At 39.9% G+C, this 16,363-nt stretch overlaps 2 protein-coding genes across 2 annotated transcripts in view; one reads left to right on the forward strand and one right to left on the reverse strand. All coding sequences in view use genetic code 11, as the record gives it.

Moving 5' to 3' along the window:
• Positions 1-1,381: 1,381 nt before the first annotated feature.
• On the reverse strand, positions 1,382-8,698 carry EGR_03467 (Transducin beta-like protein 3; the record flags this gene model as incomplete). Its single annotated transcript, XM_024492716.1, has 19 exons — positions 1,382-1,415; positions 1,732-1,882; positions 3,371-3,664; positions 5,127-5,230; positions 5,304-5,362; positions 5,439-5,625; positions 5,806-5,876; positions 5,954-6,022; positions 6,090-6,203; positions 6,279-6,489; positions 6,966-7,318; positions 7,387-7,728; positions 7,763-7,838; positions 7,881-8,048; positions 8,120-8,271; positions 8,304-8,381; positions 8,412-8,558; positions 8,589-8,643; positions 8,676-8,698. The coding sequence occupies 19 exons, from the start codon at positions 8,696-8,698 to the stop codon at positions 1,382-1,384; spliced, it is 2,688 nt and encodes an 895-aa protein (XP_024352849.1).
• Positions 8,699-9,478: 780 nt separating this feature from the next.
• Positions 9,479-16,363, forward strand: part of EGR_03468 (Lipoxygenasey domain-containing protein) — a gene marked incomplete at both ends in the record, with an annotated part of 7,923 nt that continues 1,038 nt past the window's right edge. The window contains 13 exons of the mRNA XM_024492717.1: positions 9,479-9,587; positions 9,624-9,679; positions 9,711-9,893; positions 10,177-10,326; positions 10,529-10,535; positions 10,813-11,193; positions 11,852-12,105; positions 13,351-13,489; positions 13,783-14,102; positions 14,178-14,313; positions 14,663-14,925; positions 14,990-15,125; positions 15,709-15,851. Of these exons, the coding sequence (XP_024352850.1) occupies positions 9,479-9,587; positions 9,624-9,679; positions 9,711-9,893; positions 10,177-10,326; positions 10,529-10,535; positions 10,813-11,193; positions 11,852-12,105; positions 13,351-13,489; positions 13,783-14,102; positions 14,178-14,313; positions 14,663-14,925; positions 14,990-15,125; positions 15,709-15,851 (2,277 nt within the window). The remainder of the gene's footprint in view (positions 9,588-9,623; positions 9,680-9,710; positions 9,894-10,176; positions 10,327-10,528; positions 10,536-10,812; positions 11,194-11,851; positions 12,106-13,350; positions 13,490-13,782; positions 14,103-14,177; positions 14,314-14,662; positions 14,926-14,989; positions 15,126-15,708; positions 15,852-16,363) is intronic.

Consider the following 16,363-nt stretch of genomic DNA (forward strand, 5'->3'; position numbering starts at 1 on the left):
GTTGATTACTGTGAATATGTGAATCCTGCGATCAAAAGCTACATTTAGAATGGGAAGAGACGTAATGCCGTCATTGACTAGGTACTGAATATTGGCCTCTGGTGATGTCAACCGAAAAACTCAAACGCTCCAACAAATACTAAATCACCTAAAAGTTTCCTTTACTCATTCATACGTGTCTTAAAGGCCCTATCATACATGACTCTCCCCCTGAGCGGCCACCCACAATTTAGCACCGATTGCAAAAGCCGTCGAATTAAATTTAGCACTTTTTTGAAAAACAAACAAGAGTCCATTGTTGTTCAAACCACATTATAGAACTAGTAGTGACCTCACCTCCAAACGGTCATTGTAAATTCGCAACTATAAATAAATCTTTTCACAGATCAATTCTGGGTAGCGGGGATTTCTGCGAGGAGAAGAATAGTACTTCCCCTTCTATTAACCAGTCTTGGCTGTTTCATAAGAAATTATTCTTTCGAGCTGCTTCGAGTAGGTTGATCTTAGCTGCGATTGGTTGCTCTCCAATAAGTTAACAATCGCGTCTGGATCACTATACGGGAAACGGCGGTGGCTTTGTGTCTAAAGTGCTTTTTCAGAGGTGTGCAGTAGTGAACAGGTCATTTGGGTAAAAACAATGGCGCATTCAATAGTCACAAAACCGAAAACACAGTGGCTTTACAGGGTGAAGGCAGTGAAAATATTACTATTGCTGTGGGGACTCATCAATTTCCACGACCCTCTCCCAGTTGGTATAAGTGTAGACAATTTTGTCTTCATGCTGAACATGACTGAAAGTTTGCATACACTGAATCGCCAATCTCTAAAGTACCGATATAGCCGCATAATCTTATATTGCAGAGAATGGAGTCCTCCTGAACGTGATGTATCTACCTTTGAGTGGCTTGTCACCAAGATTAGAATATTTAAGGCATTTCTAAGAGTTACCTTCTGCTGCCACATGCTTCACCTCCTCCAGATGCTTTGCAGTAAAATTGCTTCAACTATAGAGCAAATCTAAACTCAACTTTTAGACAAGCTCAACTCGCACAATCCAGTCTTAAATGACACGTTATGACCTAAAGGCTTTGAAATACGATAAGAGACAAAATTTTGCGCTGATAGACTGAGGCGCTCTCTGAACAGACGCATGTATTTTCAAGGTTCTTACAACTTTCAACAAGTCGTTTAGCGCGTTGTATCGACGAATGCACTACATCTTTTGGCAGGTCAACAATCCGCTTACTCTGTCCTCTCGGTAGAGACATTAGAAACCTTTTGATTGGATCACTCACACAAAAGAGACAGCAAAAACTCGAATAGTCTAGGACTAAATAAAGTTTCATAAATTTACTGCTTTATTTAGCATAGGCATACATTTTCATGCAGATGATTCCAAATCATCCAGTTCCATTCTACAAATGAGACAAAAAGTGACTGAGCAAGGTAAACAGCAAGGAATAGGGAATAAACAAATACGATTGACCATTCAAACAGTAAACAAACGGATAAACTTTCAATTTTGCAACCAACGCAGGACTATGATCCACTAAACAACAAAACCAATTAAAGAGAATAGACGTATGGGTGAAGCAATGACATTGACCTCAAATGCTTAACAACGACGCATCAAGAGAATGAACGTGCAGAAGCAGCAAACAACTATGAGTGGTAGGTTTCAAGTGATCTGTGATACTCATGGCTTGAAAACTACATCAACGTCAAACTCACGTCACACCCACCGACTGTTCAGACGGCAATTGGAGCCCATTTTCTAGGGACTTGTTACCCTCTGTAATTCGGCTATGACAAGAAGTATCAAAAAGATAATCCATGACGGCCATCTGCTCTTCCAGACGGCCAAGACGTTGATAGTGCCGAGCTGTAAAGGAATTTTAAACGACAATTAAACACAAACTAGGCACCATATACAGTACAGGTATCATTCGAAGCGCGCTGAATGGTAAATACTTCCTCAAATGAAAAACCAAACTGACGTGCGGACAACAGACCTAGGATACTCACATAAAGCTCTCAGTTTACTATGAAACAATTCAAAGAAGTAAGTTTTATTTAAAAAAGAAAATAGCACCACACTAATGTCATTGGAAGGATATAAAACTTCAGAAAGGCGTTTTGAATAGGGAATCACAATTCACAGGGGAGATAAGGTGATCGACAGGAATTTGTACTGTATGATATCGCTCCAAAAAACGAGAACGAAGAACCTGCCACCATTTGAAAAAGAATTTTGCCGACTTTAATGGAAACATTTTAAAGAGATTCCTATTAATGACTCAAAGAATTTAGTTCGCTTAACCTTTGAAACAAATTTTTTCGAAAAAAAACAAAGGTAGAAGTGAAACACAATAAACGAACATGACGAATTTCGGTTTGGTTAGCTTGCGGGTCTACTAGAACTGTTTGATGAGTTGTGAGTGCCGCCAACAGGTATTTTTCGATGTGCTCAAAGCCCGCTCTGCTCATATCACCTAGGCCCATAGGTTCCCAGCCTTCCTGGACGTTTATAATAAAGCATCTTGAAGGAGAACTAAGGCTTTGTAAAACACCTTTGATACGTCTTGAATACGATCCTATGGATTAAACCTTACAATCCCAACGTATTTGTTTAACTTTTGTACGAGCAACTACAGAATAAACTAATATTGCATTCTTAAAATGGGCGAAAGAAGGAATGAGAAAGTGACTAACGAATTTAAAAACAGTTACCCTGGCGCAAATCACTCATATTTGACTGCCCACATAATGATCACTTCCCACAAAACTAAAACGCAGAACTCAAACCACAGATTTTAAAAAATATGAAGAGAAAATTTACCGGCGCAATCCGGAAAAGGAAATAAGGAGTTGGTAAAGCGATAGCTTCATCCACACTTGCAATTTAGGATAAAGCATTCCCGTCCATGGCTGGTTCGAAAAGCATCACAATCAACAGAATGCGACAGCTTGCTTTCTCTTCAAAGCCAAATTGGGTGGATGGATTAATAACTCTATAGGCGGATGGAACTCTGGCTAAGTCTCGTGATTTCTCAGATCCGCCTGATGAAAAAGCAAACCACCCAGAAGCTAGAATGTGAAGATGCCATAGTTGCCAAACATGCCTGCTTTTCAAAGTGACCGGAAGGCGGAATTTCTAAATGTCAACAACTCTCAAATGGCATTGTCACATCAGTTCGAAGACATCTTCCATTTGCAGCTCACAGCTAGTGCGCTAGTAGTGACACAGCGGCCTGCAAATATGCCTTAAAATACCCGAATAAAGGGCGAACAATGAGAGCAACCCACCAGCTTTGCATTCTATGAGCAATTTCAAAGCATTCCACAAAAAAGAAACGCGTGAGTAACTCACCAGTATAGGGGATGAAAGCAGCAACAGCATGACCAATACCTGGCCACCTAAGCAGTCGTTCGGGTGCCCAATTGGAAACAACCCAATTGAGTACACGTTGAGCCACCAGACATGTGCGCGCCCGAGTGTTCCAGTGCACAGCATACTTCAGTAGACGCTGTGCCATCTCCTCCGAGGGTGCCTCACCTGGAGCAGATGGTTTCGGCACCAGACTGAAGAGCGCGCGTTCAAAAGGCCTCAGACTGCTGCCTTTACCAACGTCTACTGTGATGAAACCCTCCGTAAAAAGAATTTCTGAAAATGGGAAAAGATTTGTTCGGTTTTTTGGTGAACAACAAAAAAAGCTTCCCGAGCTACACATCGAGGTTAACAACGTAGCATTAATTTTTATTAAACGAGGGAAAGCGATTAACAGAAGCATAATTCTGCTCAAATATTTAGGCAATGAAAAAAGAGCAGTTGAATTTTTCATTCTTTTTATGCCTTACGTCTACAAATAACATTTGAAAGGTACGATAAATGCATAGTACTCGGTGAACACGGTTGGTTCGACACCAATGAATCTTAGCTCCTAAAACCAAATGAAGGAGAGGGCATTTGAAGTTCCCTTTCCTTGACATCAAGCAACTCATTTAGTGATGCGTGACTAGCGAAACAAGGCCTTAATAAAAACTATAGAGGTTTCAGCTTCAAAGACATAATGAGCACTCTATTCAAGCAATTCGGGTCAAACTAGAACCTCCGATTTTACGGGTATACAAAACAATGTTAACGCAATGGTACACTGACAATCACCGCAAATGCTGTGGCTGTAACTGCCATATTGGAAGTGCATACAACAGTGTGTATTGATAAATGAAGTTTCATTTAAACCAAGCCCCAGAATCCGATTCCGTGGATATCTACTTACACCTACAGAAGGGATCGGATGCTTATGAAGACATTTCAAAAACGATCGTACATCTATCGCTGGTGAGCTCAGTTGCTCACAGCGCGGCAGTCACTTGTGTAAACATCCGGCGCATCGAACACCTCATTCCGAGCACCGGCCAAAACATAACACGTCATATAACTGTAAAAACGGGGGACGTTAGGCACGTTTGTATTTAAAAAAGTACACGTGCGTAGGAGCCAAAGCAGACAGGCTATCCTAAGATGGTTTAGTCATGATGAGAAACCCCCCTGTGACAACACTTTCTGTATACGCCAAGTAATATAAATATTGCAATTAAATGAAATGGAAAATAAGCAGTTTCAACATCTTGAAATTTCCCCTTACCTGAGCTCTAAGTTGAAGAAAGGATATGATTTAGTTGAACAACAGAGGAGACACCACGACTACTTCAGGGGCATATGACTAAAACGCTTACGCTAAACCACAGATTCCTCTTAAATTTCCTTTTCAGAAGCTCGAAACATCTATGAAGTGTTGGGATAATGAGGATGTGGCCAATAGACGTCGATTACTAACATGAAAGGTTTTCTTCTAGTGATTTTAGCCTAGGAAGTTATGAACTCTAAATCGAGTTTATGACGATGAGCTGAATGCAGCTGTAGCAGATGCAGTGAATAGACCCCAAACTTTATGGTAATAGCGAAGTTGTGTCATTTAAAATGCCCCACAACAATCGAGACGAATAAATTGATTTGAAGAACTGAATCAAATGAAAAATGAATGAAGTAGAATGAAAAAATGAAGTGAAGACATTGTCATAAGAATTTCAAGGATTCAAAAGGCATAATGAACAAAACATACCCTGCAGAATTTCGAAGGTTCGTTGAGGCTTGTCCAGTTTCACAGCAAGACGCAAAGCTCTCCTATGCTTCTTACTCTTGAGCAGATTTTCCAATTCTTGATGCCTAGGAAGAAAAACCAGCATAATAGAACAAACTGCTCATCAGGAAACTTGTGCAACCAAAGTAGGCTGCTCACGTTCTAATGAATTCCTCAACAGTCGCAGCACTTTCCCGAGCACTATCTTCACTTTTGTCCTACAAAAGAAGCAGCATTAATACCTCGCACCATACGACCGCTATTTTCATTGATAGTGGATTCAACGACACTAACTTCGAAGAAACAAATAGTGGCATCCTCACCACCCGTATAGAAGCCACCATTGTCCGGACAGACGGCGATCGTCCAAATGCGTCCTTGATGTGCTTCCACCACATTTGGCGAAATTTTGTCATACGAGACGGCAGAAGTATTATTCTTCTTGGAAAGATTCCACAATCGTACAAGGCCTCTTTGGTCACTAGAAGGTAGTCAGAAGCTAATGCGTTGTCTTTTGCTTGCCCCAAAAAGAAAACATTTAAGAATTGCTCAAACGACTTCTTGGTGAGCACTATTACTTCATTTTCCAACTGCTAATAATCCGTAACGTCGCTCAAAACCTCGTCTCTTTATCAGGAAGTTATTGAAATGTAAAGCCTACCAGGAAAGAATCTGCCGACCCTTTGAGATAAATTCAGCGCGGTAGACAGGCTCTTCGTGGCCCTCGAAGGTCTAAGCAAAAGAAAAAGCGTACACTTTTACCTAATACTGCTTTTAACATCAATGGGATGCGTTTAGGCACAACCCACATGGATGCAGGTCATATCTTTGAGATTCCATAGACGCAGATCCTTGTCACCAGAAGCCGTGAGAAGAACCTAGTCAGAAACAGAAATTATAAAAAAAAAACATGCAGAGGCGAGAAAGAATTTAACACGAGCATACTCGTTCGTGATCAGAGAAACGGACAGACCAGACACCTCGTCTGTGGCCAATCAGTGAACCAATCAATTTCGGTTGCATATCTTTCCCGGCGAGCAAAAGGTCCAAAGACCATATCTAAATGAAGTATTAATAAAAACCAATTCAGTAACCATCAAAGGAAGGGGTTTAAAAGCCTGTAGTGACGCACACCTTGGCAGTTTTATCTCGAGAGCCGGTAGCCAAGAATCGCCCATTGCTGGAGACATGAACGCAGTTGATAGCTCCATCATGTGCATTTCGAACTGAACGACCCTCCTCGAACACATTGGTTTTTTCGTCTGGCTTATCAACAACCCCCAGATTAAGCTCCCAGGTTTTGAGAACACCATCTGTGGAGGCTGAAAACACCGCTGAAGAATCTCTGTGCACGAAAAAGTAGCAGTCGCTCATACTAATAGGGACGACAAATTTGCCTAGATTCACAGCAGAAGGGTTAGTTTATAAGCAGCACTTTTTACAGCCTAAGAAATAGTAGTAGTGATTTGACAATTTTTAAAAGTGGGTATCTAACAACGCGTACTCATTGGATTTCGTAGAACGTACTTTCCTGTATAATTTAGCAACACTTAAAAGGAGACTGGGGACGATAGAGGCTGAACTAAAATTCGTAATTTTTGGGTAAATTATGGCGTTTCAAATAATACTGAAAGTTGTTACGAGAATAAACCCATTGAAGTTTTGCCTAATGATAGTTTTTTTAAGCGCGTCAAACAAACTATAGTATGCATCGAATAACAAATGAGACACTAGTATGCGAACCACAAATAGGAAGGATCAGTGGAATAGAAAAGTGGCCGGGTCGTAATAATACCAAAGATAAAAAGCAGACTAACAGACCTAGCAAAACAGACAGCAGAGATGTGGGCATCATGAGCTTCTTTGGTGCACGCCTTCGATAGGAGCCGTAGCCTTCCTGCCGACTCCTCTGGTTCAACGAGCTGCCACAGACAAAGCGTTTGGTCATGGCCTCCAGTGAGGAGCCATAAACCACAACTTGAGACAGCCATGTCCCCGATCACACCCGTGTGTGGGCTTTGCACTAACTGACACGACCAGGAACCACTTGAAGAAGTGGAGCTGGGTGGATTGGAGAAGAGTTTAAGGTTCGGGGAGACGTCTGTCAGGACTAGACGATTCCTTGCGGCACCCATTAGACATAGTTGATCCACTGATCCTATTTCCCCAATAAACTGAAGGAACGCCAGCATAGTAGAGTCGAAACTTTCAGTAAACTAAACAAGAAAAAAGAGCTACTAACTTCATAAAAAAGCTTCAATGTCTCCGCATTGTAAAATTCAACGTGGCTGCTCCTTCGAGAAAGCACAAGGATGTAAGGGTTGTCCGGAAAGGCAGAGACATGAAAAAGTGAAAGATGCGACACAGAATGGAGACCAAAGTCTAGATTACTTGCAGCAGCTGAATCAGACGAGTGGCTAGTGGGTCCACGGACTTCCAAAACGCAGCGGGAGGTCCACGTGCACCACAAACGCATGATACCCCACTGACCACCAGTAATGAGATAACTTTTACCTTCATTTGCATTTGAAGAGATGCGGTCCCTTAACGAGCCAACTGGGAGATAGACCATGGCTTGAAGACTCTAGTGGAAGGTTAGGTGTGACGTAATGACCCACCTCAAATGCGGGTATGACTTTGACACGTTTCATGGTTTTAGTAGACCAAACAATAATCACCTTGTCGTGGCCACACCTAAAAGTATGCCGTTATAAGAAAGATCGAGAAGGGAGATACGTCGTAAATTGTTCATCCAATGGCGAAAATGCAATATCAGTAACGTTTCCCTGATGTCCTTGCAAGGTAGCCACCTTCGCCCCTGTCTCTGTGTTCCAAACAACCACATCAACTTCACCAAGTGAACAAGACATTAATAATGGTTCGGTCGGATGAAAACGAAGCAAGCTAAATTACAGTCGAATACCATCAATGGCATTCAAGACATAAATCCCATAAACTACATGATGAAAACATACGTAATTTTGGAAGTGTGACACCTGCAGCTCGCTACAAATCCCTCGCAATTACCAATATGCCAAATACGGATGGAACAATCATTGGAACCAGTTGCAAGTCGAGTGGCGGTCGCGTTCAAAGCTATTACTCCAATAGTTCTGGAGTGGGAAGACTGACACAATAAATATGTCAAATGGCACATACATTCCATCGCGATAACACTTTGTGCTCACATCTATCGTATCGAGCCAAGAATAGACTTTTTGTAGCAAGAAATACAGTCTAAAAGTGTACATTAAGAGAGGAGACTACATTATCGTTAGGATTAGCCACATAGGCAGTGATTTCGTCATTTAATCCATCGCAATCCCCAAATTCATTTCTTCCAAGATGACTGGTGAATAATCTGATTCGGGCATCTTCATCCCGGCCACAAAGCATGACACCATCGTCACAGAGCTCAAAAGATGAAACAAGGACTGAACTTACAAATATGGGATTTGGGTCAGAAAAATAAGGACTGAAGCGTGACTTCAACTGGAAACTAAGACAATGAAAAACAGTAACTCTCACTACCCAGATTTTAGCCTCACGGACATGCCGAGAAACACCCAACGCGCTAAATGCGGCACAAGGACGAAAGCATTTTAAACACCATACTTTTACCGGTTAAACGAAGCATATTTAGAAAAATGATAAAGAATGAAAAAGAAACACAAAGCACTGGCTTAAGGAAAGTATGATTCACGGGGTGTAACTATAGTCAGAATCATCCTATCATGTAAGATTAGCACCACAATGTAACTTAACGAGATAAAGGAGTAATGAAGCAGAGATTTACCTTTAAACGAGCAGCTAAGAATATTTTATTTATTTAATACAGTAAGTTAATATCAATGTAAAAAGTTTTGTCACAAATTGCAATAGGGGATTAGGATTAAAATTTAACATTTTGAAAGCAATGCAAGAAGGACAAAAGGCCGTCAGCTCTTTATTAACAGCTTACGACTACCACTTAGATTCTTCGCTGATATAAAAGCACAGCAATATCAATGTTTGGAAATAGCTTAACAAATTATTCGACGCACTAATAAGCAACCAAAGTATACCTTGTAGCTTCCTAAATTTAAATCTAACATGACTTTTGCTTTAAGGTAGATGCCTTGAATTGTGGATAGCAGCATCCACAATACGCTAAAATGCGACATAAAAAGATGCAGCAGTATAACAGTCCCTTCTATGATCAACAAAAAATTTGTTAGTCATATAGCTGTACGAATTTGAGTAAAATAATATAACTTGTATTGCATGAGTCAGTTTAATTTCACTATTTTACCCCCTGAAGGTTAAGCGCGAGAAATCGTGGCTTATGTTTCGTAATGGATTCTGATCTGGGTCGTCCTCATTTCAATGTTCCAATTATTCATATTAATGATCCTAAACCATATACTAGGACTCACGAAACCGCCGAATCTCTCAAAAGCAGCAGTGAGCAGCCTTTTTTCGAACATTAATGCTATATAGATTGCATTTTTTCGAGTGGTAGCTCTGAGGATCTCTATCTTTTTCACTCGAAACAAGTAAGTGTTCCATTTTCTAAGTTTTTGACAGGCTTTTGGAAACATTTTAAGCGAAACCTTGCAAACGAGGCCAAGCAAACATTACTCACGCAATGCTAATTATTCGAAGTCTTCTAATCATCGTGGAAATGCCACTGAAACTGAACGCAGTTTTACAACTTACAACATAATTGTCACTGTTTCAAGCGAGAAAAATGCTGGAACCTCTTCTTTGGTAAGAGACAGATGGATGGATAGTGGATAGCCAGACAGACAGATATATTTAATGCTTACCCTAGGATTTAAAAAGAATGCACATGTTGTGGATTCTTGAGCTAAGTCTTTAGTCTATACTGCATACATTTTTAGAAAGCTGACTTTTTGAAAAGCTTTCTATTTTATGAAAATTTGGCTGACTATAAATTACAACTTTCCAATCCTGTTTTTTGTACTTGTGACATTAGCTGACTCGTCACTTTCTCTTTGGTTGTTATTAGATTTGCGAATAATTTGTTTAGATTTGCCTTCGTTTGAAAGGAGACAAAGGAATCTCTCAGACTATTTTACTCAACCACATATCCAGTGGAATTCGTCTTAAGCGATGCACCACAAGTGAATTGCAAGTGAAGTGCAGAGATGTTGGGGAGCTATCGCGGATATTGCTAGAGGTATTTTAAGGCTTTAGTGATATTGCTTGACGGATTATAAAGCCTGTTTTTAGTCGTAGGATTCGTTATTAAACTATACTTCCACAATATTCAACTTTTTGCAGCTGCACAGCATAACGCACCGATGCGCAAATAATCTAAATATAAATCTGGTAGACAAATACAACTGTTTTTAAATAAGCAAATTTGTCTGCACTTGCAGAACAAAGGTACAAAACCTGAGGATGGGTTATTGCTCTCAAGTGTACAGATTACCCACCTCAGCACTAACAGAACGTGGCTTTTTCCGATCGGGAAGTGGCTTTCGCACCTTAAAGGCGAACGCTTAACAGTTTACGATTTTCAAGGCATGCGCGTGAAGTTGACAGGTGGGTGCTTACTCATACAATCAGCTCACTCTGCCCATATACATTCAGAAGTCAAAATTACCCCTCTCAACCTCAGGGTTAAAATATTTTTGTCACAATGGTAATGATTCTTTTGCAGATTATCGGATCACTGTAGCAACCGGAGACTTTGATGGGGCTGGTACCGACAGTCGAGTGTTTATTGTACTGTTTGGCGAGTATGGCGAGAGTCCCCAATTCAAATTGACCTCACCGGATCGGCGGGATCTCTTTAGTTCTGGCTCCGTCTCTAAGTTCATCATTCGCACTGCCAGTCTTGGAGACATCTCCCACGTTCGTGTCTCTCGTGATGCTAGCGGTTCCAAGTCAGGCTGGTTCCTGAAGCGCATTATCGTGGAGGATCCCTCTCGACCCCATCGCTGTTACCTGTTCAACTGCAACGATTGGATTTCCCTTCCCAATACGAATAATGTCGACAGCTCTCAGATCATCAGAAGACAGGTGCCTCATGTTCAAAGTGGTCAGTACCAAAATTTGTCACTCTTAAAATCAAGTAGCAGCCTCGCAACTTTGCTATTTTCACCCACGGGTAAATGGTTTCAAGAAGTACACTAGTCAAAGCAAATTCTATCAACAGGACCACACACATAATTATGCGTGCCTTATCGCTTTTGATTTTTGCGTGGTGCACCAAGATAGCATGGTCATGACACTGATTAAATGCATATCGCTCTAGTCAGTGTCAAGTAAATTGAGCGCTTATTGCAAATTAAATTCACCACTGCTGAGTAAATCATGAAATTGTCCTTCGTTTACAGGTTTTAAGTTTCATAGTAGATCAAGAATATCGACTATTTACTTAACTTTACATTATGGATTGTGGTTACTAATTGAAAAGTTGTTACTGACTCTTGCTAACTTGACTGTCATTTTTCGATGAAATGTTGAAATACTTTTGAATCAAGACAATAAAATGGCGTCCCACCCACGCGTTAAGTTGGCAGGCAAAATTAGGTCCAAAGCATCGTTAAAATGCTGGGTACTAACGATTTTCGCGAGCTTAAAACTTCTTTTCTTTGAGCCAAAAAGGATTAGTTAGGTGTTATTGTCTCGGAGCATAAAGTGGGATTGTATTTAGCCTAATAGGTCCTCTTATTGTGACTTATTTTTGTTTTAAGATTACGAATACCATGTGACTTTTTATACATCGGAATTCCGCGGTGCTGGCACAACGTCGGATGTCTTTTTGAAGCTCTACGGTAGAGAGGGTTTTGACCGTGAGAGGTGGTTTAACAGTCAACCACATCAGTTTGGAGTTGACGGATCAACTACTCAATTTAAGCTAAAAACTAATCAGCGACTGGGTGATTTGATCAAGGTCAAAGTGGGTCTGGAAGCCAAGGGCAGCTCACCTGGATGGCTACTTGAAAAGGTTGGTAAGATTGTTTGAAATAGGAAGATAAAAGTAATAAAACTTTGGCTGTGAATCAAAATGACGAAGTAAATTTCTAAAACAACTGATCTATTTCTTCATTTTCGCGTTTATTCTCATGATTTCTTCAGGTATATTACTGGCTCGTGAAAACTAGATGAATACTAAATAGTAGAATTTTTATACATTCTCCCCTATACTGTGAATCTCGTTTTGATAACTTGCTTTACATTCGCGGATAACTTTACTCTTGTGAGCTTTGAACTCACTAGATCAACCTTGAAGCTGCAACAACAAATAGCATAGAAGATAAGGAAACTTCTGGAAAATAATTCTGTCGTAGATATTAGAAGCGTCAAGCTATGGTGATGTAAAAAGCACATCGTAGTGACTACGCATAACTCGTTCGTATGCCAAGTGTCAAGTCGTATAACAATCTGTTATAGACATAATGATGAAAAGCAGTAGCATAAAAACACCTTCATGAAACGGTTAATCTAGCATCACTGCTGTTAAAAGCCTAGGTATGCGCATGAAGTCCTGTTCTTCTTACCTTTATTGCCACGTGCCGATTGCAAAAAGAGAAAGACAAGATTTTCAAATGAATTAATAATCAAAGAAAAATTTGCCTTCATAATAAGTATTGTGGTAATATATGAATTCGCTTGGTGTAAAAATATGGTGGTTAATGAAACTTTCTCACAGTTACAGAAATCACACAAATTATCTCCAGCAGTGAGTAAATCAGAGTGGAGCCGAAATTGTTGCTCCACTTACTTGCTCATAGTAGAGGTGTCTTGAACACCTTCAAGTGCTTTCAAGAAGAAAGTAATGAAAGAATAGTTCTTAGAAATAGGGTTTCAAGGACATTTGCTGATAGTTTATCTACTTGTACTTACTATTTGAGTAGGCATTGTTAAATACAAATAGTTTGAAAGAGAAATGTTGATTTAATTTTTTGGGTCTGAATATTGTTAGTAGATCAGAAAGGTAACATACTTTGAGTCATCACTGACACCAATACAGACAAGGAGAAATAATGGTGCGTTTGCCCCAGTACGCACCTGGGGAGAGCGTAAGCTTCCATGAAAACGATGAAATTCAATTTTACTACCCTTAATTCATTCACACTGGCACACGCATACATGCACAGTGAAAAATTTTAATTAAGAATTTGTAGTTCATTAAAGTACCATTCACCCTAATTGCTTCTAATTTTTTGCAACGGTTGATAATCTGTTGTAGGTAGTTGTAGAGGATATTACCACTAAAAGGGTTTACACCTTTCCTTGTGGACAATGGTTAATTCCTGAGACAGACGGCGCTACAATTTCCCGACATCTGTTGGTGTCTCGCTCAAGAACACTAACTCCCACGATTGCACGTAAATTGGATGATTCTTTATTTTTTACCAATACTAAGTGTAGCAAAAGATTGTAATTCCAGAGGTGAAATTTTACCCATTTGATAATTCATCCCTCATAAATGGACGTCAAGCAACGTGGGCTTATTATCTTTACAAAGAGTTAGGTCATGGTTATCTCCCCTGTGGAAAGCCTTTTTGATTGCTTGATGGAACAGGAGTGTGGCTTGCACAATTCGAAAATCATGTAGAAGGATGTAACAGTAATCATGCTTGATTTACCAATCCTTTACTTTGTGTTAATTTTCTTTTAGATCAACAGTTTGAAATGACACTAATTTCTAAGGCAAAAAATGATCAAGGGAAGCCAACGGATGTCTACTTTCGACTTTTTGGACCCAAAGTGAAGCACTTCAATGTAGAAACCTTTAGCTATTCACTTCGAATGGGTGATTTTGCTCCACCTCATAAGCAATGCTCACCCATAATCTGTATTCCTGGTGAACAGATAAACACTAATGGAAAGACCTTGGTTACTTTCAAAATTGATGGGTGTCAACGTCTTTCACCAAGTTCCAAACTCGCTCTGGGACATGACGCTCCCATCGAGGCAGCTGACTGGCTACTTGAAAAGGTTTATCTTTGGTTAATTCCTTAAATTACATTTAAATTCATTTTCTAACAAGAATAACTTTTTTCTGGCCTTTAGGTCCAACTAAAGTCCTTGAACACTGGAATTACTCAGACATTTTGGTGCAAAAAGTGGTTTCCCTTTTATGATAATAAATTGAGGAGAAAAATCGTCGGACCGCAATACACTGTTCTGCCGTCGAAAAAGATAACAGGTAATTTCACACAAAGCAATTTATTAAAATACACAAATTGGAGTCGGATTGGGATAACGAATGGTGTCTGCCCTAAAGTTGTGATGAAGGTTTCATAAATGTGGGTTTGTAAACAGTACTTTGTCAAGCTGAAACAATTTCTAGGTTAGAGGATTGCTTTTTTACTAAACTCTTTTAATGAAACAGTCATCATGGCTAAAAATCCTGGTTGAGTGGCAGATAGTCATACTATGGGAAATTCGAATGCTTTTCCGATGTGACATCTACTCGCGTTAGCACTAATAATCAGCACAAACTGTCTCATCTTAACGTATAAATTAGTACCAATAGATTTTTTTGACGATTTTAGATGCAAATTGGCAAGTTGAGGTATGCACAAGCAAAACAGTTGGAGCGGGTACATCAGCCCGTGTCTATGCGACGCTTTACGGGGACCAAGGAAGAACCGATGAAATCTGGCTAAATGAGATTCTCTCTTCCGACAAAAGTGTCCTCTTCGAACAGGGTTCATGCAATATTTTCAAACTGAACTTGCCCTACATTGGCATTCCATACAAAATGCGCATCAGACACGACGGCACTGGTCATTCGCCAAACTGGCGCCCTGAAAAGGTAACGTCTACTTAAAGCTTTGTCAATAGTGCTAGTCACTAATGCACAATTTACCACTTTTTAGATTATTTTACAACATCTCCCAACCGGAAAGACGTACTTTTTCACCTGTGACAAGTGGTTGAATTTGGAGGATCCCAGAAGCTTACCTGTATACGAAATGCCAGCATTTGGGTCCGATATTACTCAGCCTGCATCGGGTAAGGTTAGAGCTCTTATCAAAATCCCCACAGGAAGGTAAATTTTCGGTCAAGGTGTTACCATTGGAGACTTTCTTGTTGGCTGATTTCCTGAACTACAAATAAAATAGCCTAATCAAAAGGAAAAATATTCCGCAAAATAAAACATAACAGAGTTTAGCGTAATCTGAAACAGCGAAAAACAGGTCCACAACTTTAATTCATGCGTCAACCCATTTTATTTTTGAGCTTAATTCTAACAATGCATGCATGTAAACAGCCCTCGACAGGCTAGCTTTGTAAGTCATCGTCTAATATTGTGCCCCACCCGTTGGGTTCAAAAACTGGCTTTGATAACCATTACTGAAACTCGGTTTAAAAAGGGGTAAGAAAAAAAGGTTTGTTTTAAAATATGATACAATCTTTTTACAGTGTAAAAGAGAATTTGCAGGCCTGCGTTGAGCAAAATTGAACTATTTTGGCCATGAAATAAAAAAAGATGTTTTTGTAGACTTTAATCAAATTTGGAATTAGTTACAAATGCTGGAAGCACTTAATGTAGTAATGAAATGTATGAAATAATCTTATTTTTTACACATGTTAGTTCGCCACTACAGAGTGACTGTGGAGACTGGGGAGAAATCAAACAAATACTTGGACTCGAATGTGTACATAAACATCTTTGGGAATAAGGGCGATACTGGTGTCCGAAGTTTGCACAAAAAAGGCGCATTTTCACAGGGGAAGGTACGATTGTTTCTATCCTCTTGTCTGTCACGAAAAGTTTTATGACCATTGACCAAATTACTTATTCGAGATAGGTAATGGAACAGTAGTGATGTGGTGCTTCTAGTGTTATCTAGTGCTAGAGCTGGAAGGTTGTAGGCATGTTTCCAAGTTTATGGACGGTTCAGGTCCTCAAATACTCATCTAAACAATCAGGAAATCATTAAATAGCCCTCTTTGGCTTTTGACCATTGTCCGTGACACTAATCCTTAGTGGCGCTTTCACTTTGGGACATTGCAACACAGTGAGAACAACAAAAAAATTACCCATGAGTTGGAGCGGTAGTCATTAGATTTTCTCGGATATGAGGAGGCCCTTCGTCCCTGTGACGTATGTCGTCGAGCTCATTGTGTTCGGAGCTTTGTTATGTTTTCAACCTCGTCTTGGTCGATAGATTTTACTGAAAGAATATTGCTCAAGACCAAGTAATGCAATCATTATTCTTTGATGCACCTGTTATTCAAATGAAAAA

This window comes from Echinococcus granulosus (genome assembly GCF_000524195.1).
Source record: "Echinococcus granulosus chromosome Unknown EG_S00018, whole genome shotgun sequence".
In the NCBI taxonomy this organism is placed as follows: domain Eukaryota; kingdom Metazoa; phylum Platyhelminthes; class Cestoda; order Cyclophyllidea; family Taeniidae; genus Echinococcus; species Echinococcus granulosus.